We start from the raw sequence: 16658 nt of genomic DNA, 5'->3' as shown, positions 1-16658 counted from the left end.
TTTATTTTAAAAAGAACTTCAGAGTGAGAACACATGTTCTTAATTATTTCCTTTTCTCGATTTTTTTTTTTTTTTACTCCAACCACAGGTTTAATTCTTTGATTTAGCAAACATGTGTTTAGCTTATTTGTATTTAGCGCATGCGCGCACATACAAATTTAATTTTATTTTTCTGACACATTTTATTCAAAAAAATTATACTGTAAATACATGATTTAAAATGAATCTTTAAAAATAATATGTTGTACTAAATATATTCTTTGAAAAAAGAACTTTTGTAAGTTATTCTAGATTTAACATGATTAAGAAATTAAAGCACTAAAGCGTATTTAGTGCATATTTAAATCTGGGACGAGTTTATGCACTAGTTCATTTGGTAATTGTGCATAAAACGAGACCCTAAGTTTCAAAGATGGCGGCAGGTCTGTAATTGAGGTATGGAAGCGCAAAATTGATACAATACTTCCGCTATTCTTCAAAACTGCTTGCTTATATATTTGGGCAAAATATAAAGATTTTTTTTTTTGTTAATATATTTTTTTCCTAACATATTTACGTTTTTTTTTTCTTGTTTTATGCACAGTTGCCGTTCATTTTATTTAATTCCTTTATTTTATCTTGTTTTGCTTTTTTAACTGATCGACATGGTAATGCTCTACATCGGTCTGATTAGACATGTTCATTTGATCATTTCTTTTTTATGAACAATAGAACAAAACATTTCAGTAAATATTTTGAATCACGAGATTAAAACAATTATTCTTAGACCCTGTTGAACTACTCAAATATTTTGTTGCTTGAAATAGATATACTAAAATACTGATATAGCCACCGGAGTCGCCACTGATATAATTTGCATAATAAAAACTGAATACAAATATTTTTTTTTAAATATACTGAACCCAGCATGGATTAGTTTAAAGTAATAGAGTTATTTACATACCGGCAATTCCATTTTTTTATCTACAATCTGAAAGCAAGCACACATTAAATCAATTAATATCAAAAACATGGAATGGTGGCCGGAAAATTATAATTTTTTTTTTTTAAAGTTATTTGTTTTTTTTTTTGTTTTTTTTTGTTCTTTCAAAATTAAATCAAGTTTTCAATTTATTTCTTAAATCAAAAGAAAAAATGAATTAAAAAAATATTTCTACATTAAGAATTCTGATAATGTTTATTATCCGTTCTTTAAGAGTTTCTTTTTAGTTGCCTTCCCATGAGGGCAGTTAAACACAAGGTCAGTTTTTAATGTGGGGAAAATTCAGCTCCCAAAAAGGGCATTTTGGATTAGAAACAAAATTTGAAATTGCCTCAGTCTAGAAGGACTTCTTCACTGATCGAGGATAGAAAAGATAATGTGTAGTATCAGAAGAGATACTACACTTTGCTACTAGTCAAATAACCAACAATCTATACTTTGTTTTGGCCTTTCTAGACAAAAACACTTTTCTCAATTTTTATAACAATTTGATTCATTTAAATTAATGGCCAAAAAATATGGTAATAATTAAATTTAACTTTCAAATTTCTATTAAAAAATGTTTTTTATAAAAAACTTTTTAAAAATGTTTTTTATAAAAAACTTTTTAAAAATGTTTTTTATAAAAATACTTTTTAAAAATGTTTGTATGGTTGTGGTATATTTAAAATTCAATTGGCTATCAATTTTTTTTTTTTTGTCATTCTGCTAATAAATCTATCGATCTGTATCCTTGCTCTTGACAAAATCGTTTAGACTTTTGGCAGAAAATTCTTTTGATTATACACAAGTTTGTAAGTTATTCAAAGTCTGCCTCGTGTCATTGCACGAAAATCATTGAGTCTCTTCATTATTTATTACTAATTTTATATTTTGTTTTTAGTTGAGCACTTCTTTTGCTTGCTTGTACTTCAAATTTTGGTCACTTTTTGTAGTTTGTATGTATTTTTAATATATATATATATATATATATATATATATATATATATATATATATATATATATAAAAAACAAAGTAAAATTTATCTTGAAATGAAAACCAAACTGACAAGCTAGATTGAAAAAAAAAACCCAATATTATTTATAAAATCGAAATCCTTGTATATTATTTTATTATAAAAAAAAAAAAAATAGGACAGACAAAAAAATAGAAAGGGGTGCAGAGAAGTTCTAATATAAAATTCCATGTTATATAATTTCCTATTAGTTAACAGACTTGGAGTAAATTCTATGAAATATGATAGCTTGACTTTAGGCTGGTGGTATTCGATTAAGTTTTTCGCTGGAGTCAAGTTATGTTAAATGGTGGACTTTAAATATCATCATGTGAGGGCGCATGAAAAACAAGCTTAAATATCTCGTCACGAAAATCAAATTCTCACACATGTGAGAAGCAGCTTGATCTGGAAATTTAAGTAAAAGAAAAGTGTAGAAAAATATCTAAAAAGAATTTAAAAAAAAGAATTTTAAAAAATAGTGATATTGATCATAAAAAAGAATTTAAAAAAAAAGAATTAAAAAAAATAGTGATATCGATCATAAAAAAAGAATTAAAAAAAAAAAAAAAAAAAAAAATAGTAATATTGATCATAAAAAAAAAGAATTAAAAAAATAGTGATATCGATCATAAAAAAAAGAATTAAAAAAAAAGAATTAAAAAAAAAGAATTAAAAAAAAAAGAATTAAAATAAAAGAATTAAAAAAAAAGAAAAAAAAAAGAATTAAAAAAAAAGAATTAAAAAAAAAAGAATTAAAAAAAAGAATTAAAAAAAAAAGAATTAAAAAAAAATAGTAATATTGATCATAAAACAAAAAATTTTTTTTTTTTTATGTAAATCTTTTTGAAATAGAGAACCTTCTTAACATATTATAAAATCTACACAGCATTTCAAGCAGAGCAAGTTATCTATTCTTGTAGATTAAATTTTTTTTTCTAGTTATCAGCTATGAACTGCTAAAAGTAATAATTTTATATTATTTCTTATTTATATTTATTGCTTGCTGTTAGGATTGAACCTTCAACCACCAGGAGATTAGCATTTAGAACTGATTGTTAAACAATCATGGCAAAATCAGCAATTACATTTTATGAAACATTGTGAATCTAACAACTAAAATGAACATAGTAGTCCAAAATAATCAAAATCCAAGGTGGGTAGGGTTATATTATATTACCATGCCCACATATATGTAACAATATTAAAGGCAATTTTGAGGAATTTTACCGATGCTAAATCTTATTTGGGGAACTTTGGAATTTATTTTGTGCTTTTGTCTCCTAGAGGAGATTGCGTTGGAAATAATTGAGAACTTTCTTTTGTGATAGGTTTTATGATGTTTCACAATTTTTTGATCAGTCACTATGAATCTGTTTCATCCATAAAGCTGGGCCTTCCAGTCCGGCTACAATAATAACGCACTTTGTTGACAGATAAGTATATCATCCAAAAAATGATTTCTTAATAAATCGGTTAAGTAAAACAATTGCTTTTTTCCAACTCTCATTTAAGACAATTTTTCAAATTACAGTTTGAAGTTTTGAAATCTTAATAAAACTGTTCATTTTGATCAATAATAAGAGATTTAACGATACTCCCCCTTCCCTTCAGTAACTATTCCATAATTAATTCAATTTAGCAATTATAATATAGCATCAGTAAAATATCATGCTGTGCCATATATATTGCATCATTTATACTGGTCTGTTGGGTCTTTTATTTTATAAATATACAAATGTAGAGATAAGCTAATATAAACTTTCCAACAAATTCATATTAATTCCAATCAGAATTACATGAAAAGCTAAAATACAAAAATCTATAAAATAACCTCAAGAATCACGAGATGCAAAAACAAACTGAAACATCAAATGTATTTCTCAAGAAACTTTACTCAAAGTTGAAAGAACTTAAGTAAATTGAAGAGGCAAAGAGAAGATTCAAGCAGATATTACTGGAGATTGCAAACTTCCTAAGCCCAATAGAGTAATACCTTGAAATACGAATGCACTAAGATACGATTTTTTTTTTAATACGACGATACATTGTATCTATATTTACGCCTCTAAGATGTAATTTGTTTTTAGATACGATTTTGAAAACCATGCAACGCCAAAAAAATTGAAAAACGAAAAGCAAAAAAAAGAAAAAAAAGTGTGTGTCTGTGTGTGTTGTAGACTAGGCTATGCTGTTTCAACCCATCTCTCCTGCCTCCTCTTAGCTCACTTCATTAGCCTCTTATCCTTGTCTGCATGGTAAGTTGGTTACAATTTTATTCTGTATGTTTATTCATCCTTTCTGTTACATTAAGACTTAAATATTAAGCATTTAGTAAGTTCATTCAATGTTTTTTATTGTGTATAATCTTGCCTCTTTTTAGTTAAATGATCGTGCGTATGTGCATGATAACCTTATTTCTCTTCTCTTTCTTTGCATGCATCCCGTATGCTAGCACTAGTTTAGGCGATGAGTATAAATGTACTTTTTTAATAACATTTATTATTATACATAAATTTCCGTGTCATTACTGTTGGATTTATCTTTCTTTAATGATTACTGAGCATAATTTAAGCTTGTTTGAGGTAAATTTCTTACCCTCGGAATGGATTAATTCTGTTTAATTCAAATGAGAATAATTATTTTGAGATACAATATGTTGGCAGTCATGGAATGAATCAAATTTGTATCTCAAAGTATAACTAATAAGTATTACTGCATTACAAAGAAAGGTTCACGAGTCATATGCTACCTTGCGAGAATAACATTAATGAAATGAGTAAACATGTTTCTGAATAATTTCCTTGTCAAGTTGTGAATTCTGTAACTCCATATTAATAAAATTGTGTGACTACTTCTCGTGTGTGTCATGCGCACGCATTTCTTACAATTACATGACTTATTTGCTTTAATTATTTACAATTAATCGATTATTCATTAAAATAAAAAATGCAAAAGTACAAAGTAATCAAAAAACTTTTTAAAATCCCATTTAATGAAACCAATTTAATAGTGAATGAGGCAAGGCAAAACTGTTCAATATTACATCAAGAGAGAGAGAGAGAGAAGAGAAAGAACCTTAGTATTCACTCTCTTTTTTCCTTGTGCATCAGTATGTGCCCCCCCTTCTTGCATACGGGTGTAACAGCACCTCTTCTATCAATATTTGTGACTCTTTGGCTTCTAATTATTTATAAATTTAAAAATGATTTTTATCTAGAAAGTATTTAATGCAATTAAAAAAAGAAAGCCAAAGTGAAACATCCATAACATTAAATTCACCAGAGCAAATTAAAAATATTTTAACAAAATAATTTTGGAGGAAGGATACCTATTTAAATTTAAAATAAATAAAAAACTTAAAATACTGAAATCAAGACATGCAAATCTTAAACATTCAAGTAAATATTTTAAGGAAAATTATTTCAAAACACATGAAATAAAATTGTAGATATTAATTTAAAATTTAGTCAAACCAAATTTTTTAAATTTGCTAAAATAAAAAATACTCAGGACATAGAATGCACCATTGTGTGTGTGCATGTAAAAACAATGGTATGTTGATTACAACGACAAAGTTTTATTCATTTGTTCTTGTCAAAATTTACAGTAATTCAATGTAACTTGACAATTATTTTGTGTACAAACAAGTTGATTAGAAATTCTATAATTTATTTATACTTAATTTTTTTAAGAAATTTGATTAGAAATTCTATAATTTATTTATACTTAATTTTTTTAAGAAATTTGATTAGAAATTCTATAATTTATTTATACTTAATTTTTTTATGAAATTTGATTATAAATTCTATAATTTATTTATACTTAATTTTTTTATGAAATTTGATTAGAAATTCTATAATTTATTTATACTTAATTTTTTTATGAAATTTGATTAGAAATTCTATAATTTATTTATACTTAATTTTTTTATGAAATTTGATTAGAAATTCTATAATTTATTTATACTTAATTTTTTTATGAAATTTGATTAGAAATTCTATAATTTATTTATACTTAATTTTTTTATGAAATTTGATTAGAAATTCTATAATTTATTTATACTTAATTTTTTTATGAAATTTGATTAGAAATTCTATAATTTATTTTACTTAATTTTTTTATGAAATCTGAAAAAATTATTTAAAAAAAAAATATTACTAATGAATAATAAGAAATCTAAAAGTAACAGGTAAGAATGCTTGATTAATGGCGACTGTAATTTATAAGATTTATTTAAAATTTAAGTAAGGATACTTTTAGTTTATTATGGTTAATTTTTCCTAGTAACCATATTAGAAACCATTAGATCGATAACAAAAGAAAACTTATTTTAAAATCTTTTTAGCTTATCCAGTTTCAGTATTACCGTGAAAAGTATTAACAATTACTTAAAAATGCCATTGTTATACTCTTAAACTAATGCATTTACTGTCCTTGTTTTATCGTTATTTCCATGGCAGATGCTCGTCTGAACTCCAATCTCTGGTCCCCCCTCGCCAATCTTTCACGAAAAACACCCGTCTAGCTGAATCCACTGTGAAAAATTTCCCCCACTCTATATCTGTGCCTAAATCAAAACGCAGATTCCATGAACAAAGCTTCTTTCTTAGAACTGCACGCTTGTGGAACTCTGTTCCGTCTGCCTGCTTCCCTCCGGACTACAACTTGGTTGTCTTCAAGTCCAATGTTAACAAATTCCTAATGAACCGCCCCCTTAAGTAAACATATCAGCAAATCTCCTCACTAACGTAATGTACTTGCAATAACCCTTATCCCTGAGTGGCTTCCGGGCCTTGATAAGTGGTGATCACTATGTAAAAAAAAAAAAAAAAAAAAAAAAAATGAGGCTCAATTTTTAATTATGACAAGGGAGACAACTCTTAAACTATAAACAGCATAAAAAATATATATACATAAATGTATATTTTCATACATTCACACGTCTATTTGTATATATTCTACCACACATAAGGTGATGAAAAAGAGACAGTTATAAAGCGTGAAGAGAACTAAGAAGTTATCTATCTAGTCTATATATCTATAACAATGAAATTGTTTGTGTGTGCATTTCCCTATCAAACTACTCTGTCAATTTTCAGTCTAACGACTCGAGATTTGACATGAGGAGTATTGAGATTTGGGAAAATCTTTTTAATCAGTTTTCGGCCAGAAATTTGGCTGTCAAGGGGTCAAAGTTCAACGATTTAATCTTTGAAAACTCTACCAAACTTCTCTGCCAATTTTGGGTCTAAACACTTGAAATTTTAGATGTAGGTTACTTGGACATGGATCAAACTTTTTAATTTGATTTGAACTCCAAAAGAATAAATGTTAAGGGGTCAAAATTGGGTTCAAAGTTAAAAAAATATTGACTTATCTAATTTTTGGTGTAAACATTTGAAATTTTACATTAAGTGTATTCAGACATATGGCAAGCTTCTGAATCGGTGTTTGGTTGAAAATTTGGCTGCCAAGGGCTCAAAGTTCAAAAGACTTTACTTTTGCAGTATCTAGCAAACTATTCAGCCAATTTTGGCTCTAAACATTTTAAATTTTACATAAAATGACATGCAGCAAGCTTTTTAATCAGTTTTTGGGTGAAAATTTGTCTGCCAAGAAGTCAAAGTTGATGGAGTTGACCTTTGCAGACTCTACCAAACTTCTCCGCCAATTTTGGGTCTAAACACTTGAAATTTTAGATGTAGGTTACTTGAACATGAGTCAAACTTATATATATATATATATATATATATGTGTGTGTGTGTGTATGTGTGTGCATGCGTACACATAAAGTTATGAACAGTACATAGGGCCCGAACAAAGCCGGGCTGAACTGCTAGTCTTTAATAAAAATACTATAAAACTCAGCCACAGTTGCAGTGATAACCTAGAAAGAATAATTAAAACAATGATAGAATACTTAACAATTACAATAATATCAGTAACACAAAAAACTGCAACTGCACAAATAAGTCAGATTGTCCACTTGAACAACAATGCTTAGTCTAAAGTTGTATACAAAGCCACTATCGCACCAACAGAAAACCTTAATGATAAAAAATACATCAGACTTGCTGAAACCTCCTTTAAAGACCGTTTTAGAGTCTACAAATGCTCATTCAATAACCCCAACCATCCCAACAAACCTCTTTAACTACTCACTACTTAAACCTGATTCCAAATAATCTCACACCATCATCAAATGAGAAATTCTCAAAAAAATCCAATACCTGTAAATCCTTATATTCCCCCTGCTGTATAAATGAAAAATTCTTTATTACTGACTTTAAAGATAGAGATAAATTATTAAACATTAGAAATAAAACGTCAATTATTTGTAGACATAAATCCCACCTTCTTAGCAACTTCACACACCCTACTGAAGTTCATATAAAAAAGCTCCCACAACCTAATAACTGCACACTGTTTACACTACTACATTACCCATCAAAACTCACAACTATTATATTAAAGACTACTTTATTATTTTTCAAGCAGATTACCTTAACTCCAATCTTAAAATTTATAATTATTTATCTTACTACTTGAGATTATTTCATCCTCCTTATACCTTAATTACCACACTTTATTAACTGAAAAATGCCTAGATATGAAATTACAATTAACCTTCAAATTCCACATCTCTTATATCCATGCATAATGGGAGATCATTATACATTACATTTATATGCGAAACTGGTCCCGCTCTACATTAAATTCTAAATTATTTTTGTAACTTTTTTCACTAAGTTTTTTTTTGTGGGTAATCACACATAATTGCCTAAAAAATTTTTTTAATTGGTAGCTAGAAAGTCATTTATTACTACAATTAAAGTTTGAATGGTGTTTTATTTCTATTTTACTACTCCATGATTTCTTATTATTTTAATGCTTAATCAATGTTATCTCTGATTTTTCCCCTCCAGAAAAAAATAGCTATAAAAACACAAATTTGATCTGGTCACATTACTAAACAATAACTGATGTAGGTTTTCTGACGATTATCAGTCGATTTTATTCATTATCATAAGTTCCCAAAATAATTCTTAGGAGAATCACTTTTCCAAACAAGTCAAATTTACAGGTGGTTGCACAATATTTACACTCATTTTCTCCTCTCTTCGATGTCACCAGGAACTTTTATACATTTGCCACATTTTTTCACACCTGCACTGTCTGTGTTTACTTTTCTGTACATTTAACATTTTGTAAAATTGAAACTTCTCCTTTCACAATTCACTGTTAAGTTCTGGTCAATTTGATTGGTTATTCACATACGTTTATCGGATTAAGGAAAAATCAGATTATAAAAATTTCGAATAGTTACAAAATGTTATCAATAACTAAACAAAATAGCATTAACAACTTCGCCTCTAATGAACACAGGACATTAATATATACCTTTTATGTTTGTTTCTACTTTAATAAAAGGAATCTGATATCAGAAATTACATTTCCACAAAAAAAAAATTTTTTTTTTAAATCCTTTTTCATCCCCCCCCCTTTTATCGTCATTGTAGTTATTGCAGTCATCGTTGGTAGTGATCTAGAATTCTATGCAATCTTATTAAATTATAAAAACATAATTTTTTTATTATTATATTACTATCTATTTATTAGCTTGACCTACAAGTCTATTTTTATTAATATGAATTACTCTTATTTATAGTTTTTGATCCAAGTTAATATAATTTTATATTATTTTCATCTAACTTACATTTTTTTATATTCCTTGGAAGTAATCAAGCTTTTAAAGTTATTTTCTTAAATAAAAATAAAATGTAGCAAATTGCCAGACAGTACAAACAACTCTCCTCAGCTCTCACCTTTCTTAAGGTTTCATAGTCTCTTTCTCCATTTGTTTTACTATAGGTAACCACGTGACATTTTAAACTTCAATGTTTGTATAATTGTTTTTTTGTCTTCATTTGAAGATCTGCCTTTTTTTTTTTTTTTAACAAAAAAGGAACTCTTCATCGTCTGATGAGGTTGTTTAATTATTTATAACTAATTGGCCGAAACATTATCATGATGTTTATTTGAATATAAATAAAAGTATGCCTTGCTCTATTTATTATTAAGCACTATTATATAAACCTTGTTAAATTGGTTTTTATTGTTGAATATTTTTTAACCTATAAGAGCTTTTTATATATAAAGTATTTATCCTTAAAAAGAAAGATACAAAGATACAATTAGGATTCAATCTATCTGCTAAGAGAGAGAATCTAGAAATTATTCTGATTTTTATTATAATCAAAACAAAGTTTTGCCAATGAGGAATTAGTGCATAAGACAAGAATGTTTACAACTGACTCATGGAAGCAGAGGTGGAAGGGGAATACCTTGACAAATTGTCAGTTTAATGGTTGATTTTATGTTTATTAGTTATGGGAGTGGAAGAATCAAAAAACCCAAAACACTTGTTGAAAACCTAAAATTGTGTCAGAATGTAGATATTTTTTAGCCATGATGAAAAGGCAAATAAAAATCACATATTAAACTGATTTGATTGCACATATTTTCTCAATTAAAATAATTAAATATTTCTTTTTACCTCCTATGATCATATACTTATTTCAGATTAATCAATTTTTCTTTCTTTTTTTTAATTTTTTACTTGGGAGTCACCACTTATAAAAGCCCAAATGCCACTCGAGGATAAGGGTTAATGAATTTAAGGTGGGAGTGTAGTAATCATTAATGGTGTAAATTGGATGAATTTTATTATTTATGGGGATGGCTCACCAAAATTTTTTTTATTTTTTATTTTTTTATATCGTTCATTTCTGTATTACGTTATGGGTTTAGGTTTATGTACGCATGCGCAACAGGAAGTAGTAAACCGGATGTTGGGTTGCAACACCCATTACAAGGTCATTTGAGTTTTATAATTACAGATGTAAAAGTTTATCTTGTCAAATTTTCTATGTTAGATATAAATAGCAATACATTAGACAAATCGATATTTGGTTTTAATTAGCCATTTCTTCCATTTTTATTCTCAATATACTAAATAAAAAAAAAAAAGAGTAATTTGTCTTCAGTCGCTGTCCAGAAATAATTATTCTAACAAAGATTATTATAGACACTTAAATTAGAAAAACTCAAAATTTAAGCAAGATAATTCCTAGTTTAACTTAAAAATAAGAATAGGAGTTATAGAATATACTTTTGGCAAATATTCTATTCCATTTCACAGTGAAATCAAGCTAATTAATCAGATGAATTCCCTCAGCAATGAAACATCAGTTTCCATGTGTAGCTTACCTCTATACTAACTACTATGAATGTGTGTAAGAGGGATAAACTTCAGTTATGATCTACTGCAATAGTTTTGACATATTATTAATAGACTTTGCCACTTATTGCATTCGTTTTTCAAATTCTTTTGTTCAGACCTCTTTGCTAAAACGCACCTGCATGAAAAGGCCGAGACTACACCAGACAAGAATAACTTCCCTATTCACTTCTGCATTCTCTGTGGCTTTTTTTCTTCTTTTTATTAGCATTTTTTAACTGTTTTGTTGGAGTCCTGAATATCGTATCATAAACAAACAAAAATGGTATAAAACACTAGCATGAAAACTCAGCATTGCTAAAGATTGAATCAGGAACCCTATGTCCTCCTGTTCCCACTCATAACATTTTATTACCTTTCTTTATTCTTATTGTCTTACATTTTATAAGTATTCAATTTTTAGGATTCGGTCAAACTATGTACTCTTATTTCCTTTTTTTTTTTATGTTACATTACTGGTAACTTTCCGGAATGACTATGGCTTAAATATAGCTGAATGAAAGAAATGAACATTATAACAGTTGTGGTAGAGACAACAGGCCTAATAAAAAAAAAAATCTTTAAAACAGACAATCCCTGAAAGACTAGGCTGCAGCGAAGTATAAATAGCAGCTTTTAAAGGGACAACATCTTTTTTAAAAAGAGCTCTTGGATATAATTTTACCAAATATAATCAAGTGTTATCCTCAGGAGGAAGTCACCTTGACTTAATTGAACTAAAATATGACAAAAATTATATAAAAAAAAAAAAAAGAAAATTTTTTTTTTTTTTTTTTCAATTAGATAAAGAAATAAACTATTCAAAATATCTTAACCAGTTGCACAGCTTGGAAGCAATCAATCTACTTTCACTTGCAGGTGCACAACAAAACTTCACCTTGGGAAGTTTAATTGTAAAGTAATGAAATTTTTAAATGTTCAAGCAACCAATCCTTAGAAAAAAAAACAGATTGGTATTGACGTTAAATATATATGAAAATAGATACATATTTGTCTTTCAGAAGATATGGACTACTAAGTCTGTTTAAACATGTTCCTTACTGATCAGGCAAATTTGGAAAACTAAAAGATTTTTTGTTTCGCCCTAACAGCTTTTACCTTGTCATGGTTGATGGAACAAGAACAAACGGCTCCTGTGGATTAAATTAAGAGTTCTGTTTATAATTCTGTAAAGATTCCAAAGTTCGATGAGCCACACCTGAAGGTCAGAGGTTACATTGGCCAAAACATTGTGAGAATAATATCCAAGATGAAATCTAAATCATACAAGTTATCAATCCTAAAAAATTCTCAAATAAATTATAAATTGTTTTAATCTGTATAGAAGTATTAGCTTCCAAAAATTTAGAACAAAAGGATTTGTTAGGAATTTTAAAACCGGTGATTACTTTCTATTCAACAGTTTAAATGCTTCCAAAGTTTTTTTTTTTTTTTTCACAGATTAAAATGATTGATTTGTTTCCAATGAACCGGAATGAATTTTGGTTAAATTTAATATTGTAATTAAATCATAAAAAGTAAATTAATCTCACTTCTGAAATCTACAAATAATTGTGCCTATAGTAATTCCTATTATAGTCACAAAAAATATTACATGTACAAAGAAATATTTTTGTGTGTATATTTTAAAAATAAAAAATTGAAATAAATTCTTCCCTTCATTTTATAATCAGTTATTAAGATTAAACTCCTCATTGCTTATAAGAAATTTGCATATATGATTATTTCCTTTTGTTATTATCTATGTAATATTCTGCTTGTTTCTTCCTTAGTTCATATGCTTTGAAAAAAGTCAAATACAATTTTTGAAGGTCAAACTGCTCAAAAAAGGCCAAATTCCTGAAATTTGGCTTTAAAAAGCCAATCTGGCAATGCTGAAAAATATGAGAGTGACCTCCCTGTGATATAACCTTAGTTTCGAATATCATTATACTAATAATCAATGTTGTAGTAATGTGAAAAAATACCTCAGAATTTTGATGTGCAGCAATTCTTCAAAGAAAGTCAGTGAAATGTTACATAAAAAAGGAAAATTCGAAAGAAACAAGACAAAAAGAGCATTGTCAGCCAAGAGGTGCTGAACTGAAGGCGTAAAATAAAGATTGTCTTTTAGAATATGCGTTTATTTGTATTGAACTGTGTAGCACAATATTACTGTGTATTATTGATTTTTCTGTTAAAAAAAAAAAAAAAAAAAAAAATTGTGCTATCCAGAAAAATATCAGCTTTATCAAAACTTAAGTTGATTAAATTTATTTCTCTTTCCATGAAATTTCCATGGGTCCTGTTAGTTATTATCAATTTTAAGTTTTAAAATTCTTTTCTTTGCTCATTAAATAGATTTTTTTACATTATTATTAAAGAGGGTCAGATATATATATATAAATGAAGACTAAAAATTACAAGGAGTAATATATTAAAATGAGTTCAAAATAATTAAGATGTTCTTTACTTTGAGGAATGTATTGTTATATAATAATCTCCATCTGTGATATTTTGATTACAGAATACACCGTAGGTTTGAAACAACAGATACGTACATACAAGTTCAATACATCTATCCTGATAGCTACTATCTTATGTAGCTTACGATCACCATTTCTGTCATATTCACTCATGATAATATAATGCTACATTACATCTGATGATGTAAATCGCCACATCTACAAAGGAAGCAGTTCCGATTTTTCTCCCTCAATATTTAGTGCCCCCACTGCTATGAGTTGAGACCAGGTCAAATTCTATATTTTCCTACGATATTGTGCTTGCACCGCAATTAATTGTTTTTTACATACATACATACACATAACCTACTCTTTCCATTTTTTGATTCACAAATAATAAAGTCCCCCCCCCCACTGCTTGATTCCGTCCATTGTGATTGGCTGAGCTCTGACCATTCTTATGTTTGGGATTAACGGTTTTCACATCAATAAACCTACCATTCAAATATGGCATTGCAATGATACCTATTTTTCCCCACTGACTACACTCCTGCACTCTTTTTCTTAGATTATGCTGACAAAACACATCGACTTTTAATACACAAAATAAAATACATTGGTTCTTTCCATTTTTACGTGAATTTTCACTATTTAAAATTACTGCTACACAGTAAAATTTTAGTAGATGAGGAACACACGGACACAGAAACAGATTGTCCTCAGAGAAGCAGATTTGTTTATTGCGTGTGCATCTTTATATGTAACAAATTAATTGTCTCTGCAAAATCTAATCGAGATTTTCGTAATCAGCGTACTCGCAAATTTGTCCGAGTATATTAAGAGAGAGAGAGAAAGGGAAAAGGAGAGAGAGAGAGAGAAAGGGAAAAGGAGAGAGAGAGAGAGAGAAAGGGAAAAGGAGAGAGAGAGAGAGAGAGAAAGGGAAAAGGAGAGAGAGAGAGAGAGAAAGGGAAAAGGAGAGAGAGAGAGAGAGAGAAAGGGAAAAGGAGAGAGAGAGAGAGAGAAAGGGAAAAGGAGAGAGAGAGAGAGAGAGAGAAAGGGAAAAGGAGAGAGAGAGAGAGAGAAAGGGAAAAGGAGAGAGAGAGAGAGGAAAGGGAAAAGGAGAGAGAGAGAGAGAGAAAGGGAAAAGGAGAGAGAGAGAGAGAGAAAGGGAAAAGGAGAGAGAGAGAGAGAGAAAGGGAAAAGGAGAGAGAGAGAGAGAAAGGGAAAAGGAGAGAGAGAGAGAGAGAAAGGGAAAAGGAGAGAGAGAGAGAGAGAGAAAGGGAAAAGGAGAGAGAGAGAGAGAGAGAAAGGGAAAAGGAGAGAGAGAGAGAGAGAAAGGGAAAAGGAGAGAGAGAGAGAGAGAAAGGGAAAAGGAGAGAGAGAGAGAGAGAAAGGGAAAAGGAGAGAGAGAGAGAGAGAGAGAAAGGGAAAAGGAGGAGAGAGGAGAGAGAGAGGAAAGGAAAGAGAGAGAGAAGGGAAAAGGAGAGAGAGAGAGAGAGAAAGGGAAAAGGAGAGAGAGAGAGAGAGAAAGGGAAAAGGAGAGAGAGAGAGAGAAAGGGAAAAGGAGAGAGAGAGAGAGAAAGGGAAAAGGAGAGAGAGAGAGAGAAGGGAAAAGGAGAGAGAGAGAGAGAAAGGGAAAAGGAGAGAGAGAGAGAGAAAGGGAAAGGAGAGAGAGAGAGAGAAAGGGAAAAGGAGAGAGAGAGAGAGAAAGGGGAAAAGGAGGAGAGAGAGAGAGAAAGGGAAAAGGAGAGAGAGAAAGGGAAAAGGAGAGAGAGAGAGAGAAAGGGAAAAGGAGAGAGAGAGAGAGAAAGGGAAAAGGAGAGAGAAAGGGAAAAGGAGAGAGAGAGAGAGAAAGGGAAAAGGAGAGAGAGAGAGAGAAAGGGAAAAGGAGAGAGAGAGAGAAAGGGAAAAGGAGAGAGAGAAAGAGAAAGGGAAAAGGAGAGAGAGAGAGAAAGGGAAAAGGAGAGAGAGAGAGAGAAAGGGAAAAGGAGAGAGAGAGAGAGAAGGGAAAAGGAGAGAGAGAAAGGGAAAAGGAGAGAGAGAGAGAGAGGAAGGGAAAAGGAGAGAGAGAGAGAGAGAAAGGGAAAAGGAGAGAGAGAGAGAGAAAGGGAAAAGGAGAGAGAGAGAGAGAAAGGGAAAAGGAGAGAGAGAGAGAGAGAAAGGGAAAAGGAGAGAGAGAGAGAGAGAAAGGGAAAAGGAGAGAGAGAGAGAGAAAGGGAAAAGGAGAGAGAGAGAGAGAAAGGGAAAAGGAGAGAGAGAGAGAAAGGGAAAAGGAGAGAGAGAGAGAGAAAGGGAAAAGGAGAGAGAGAGAGAGAGGAAAGGGAAAAGGAGAGAGAGAGAGAGAAAGGGAAAAGGAGAGAGAGAGAGAGAGAGAAAGGGAAAAGGAGAGAGAGAGAGAGAGAAAGGGAAAAGGAGAGAGAGAGAGAGAAAGGGAAAAGGAGAGAGAGAGAGAGAGAAAGGGAAAAGGAGAGAGAGAGAGAGAGAGAAAAGGGAAAGGAGAGAGAGAGAAAGGGAAAAGGAGAGAGAGAGAGAGAAAGGGAAAAGGAGAGAGAGAGAGAGAGAAAGGGAAAAGGAGAGAGAGAGAGAGAGAAAGGGAAAAGGAGAGAGAGAGAGAGAGAGAAAGGAAAGGAGAGAGAGAGAGAGAGAGAAAGGGAAAAGGAGAGAGAGAGAGAGAGAGAAAGGGAAAAGGAGAGAGAGAGAGAGAGAGAGAAAGGGAAAAGGAGAGAGAGAGAGAGAGAGAGAAAGGGAAAAGGAGAGAGAGAGAGAGAGAAAGGGAAAAGGAGAGAGAGAGAGAGAGAAAGGGAAAAGGAGAGAGAGAGAAAGGAAAAGGAAGAGAGAGAGAGAGAAAGGGAAAAGGAGAGAGAGAGAGAGAGAAAGGGAAAAGGAGAGAGAGAGAGAGAGAAAGGGAAAAGGAGAGAGAGAGAGAGAGAAAG

At 30.1% G+C, this 16658-nt stretch overlaps 1 protein-coding gene across 4 annotated transcripts in view; it reads right to left on the bottom strand.

Annotated features, from left to right (window-relative positions):
• The window catches only part of LOC145246804 (guanine nucleotide-binding protein subunit alpha-12-like), a 173140-nt gene that overhangs the window by 115155 nt on the left and 41327 nt on the right, over positions 1 to 16658 (bottom strand). For 2 of the 4 annotated variants that reach the window (XR_013863169.1, XM_080108604.1), the window contains exon 2: positions 944 to 970. The exons of the other annotated variants lie outside the window; for them this stretch is intronic. Coding sequence is in view for 1 of the 2 variants with exons in the window: in XM_080108604.1 (XP_079964730.1) it covers positions 944 to 970 (27 nt within the window). In the remaining variant the exon portion in view is untranslated. The remainder of the gene's footprint in view (positions 1 to 943; positions 971 to 16658) is intronic. 4 annotated transcript variants of the gene reach the window in all.

This window comes from Euprymna scolopes, chromosome 24, assembly GCF_053919585.1.
Source record: "Euprymna scolopes isolate OS-2025 chromosome 24, ASM5391958v1, whole genome shotgun sequence".
Classification (NCBI taxonomy): domain Eukaryota; kingdom Metazoa; phylum Mollusca; class Cephalopoda; order Sepiida; family Sepiolidae; genus Euprymna; species Euprymna scolopes.
Note: the sequence above shows the minus strand (reverse complement) of the source record. Positions and strands in the feature narration are given on the sequence as shown.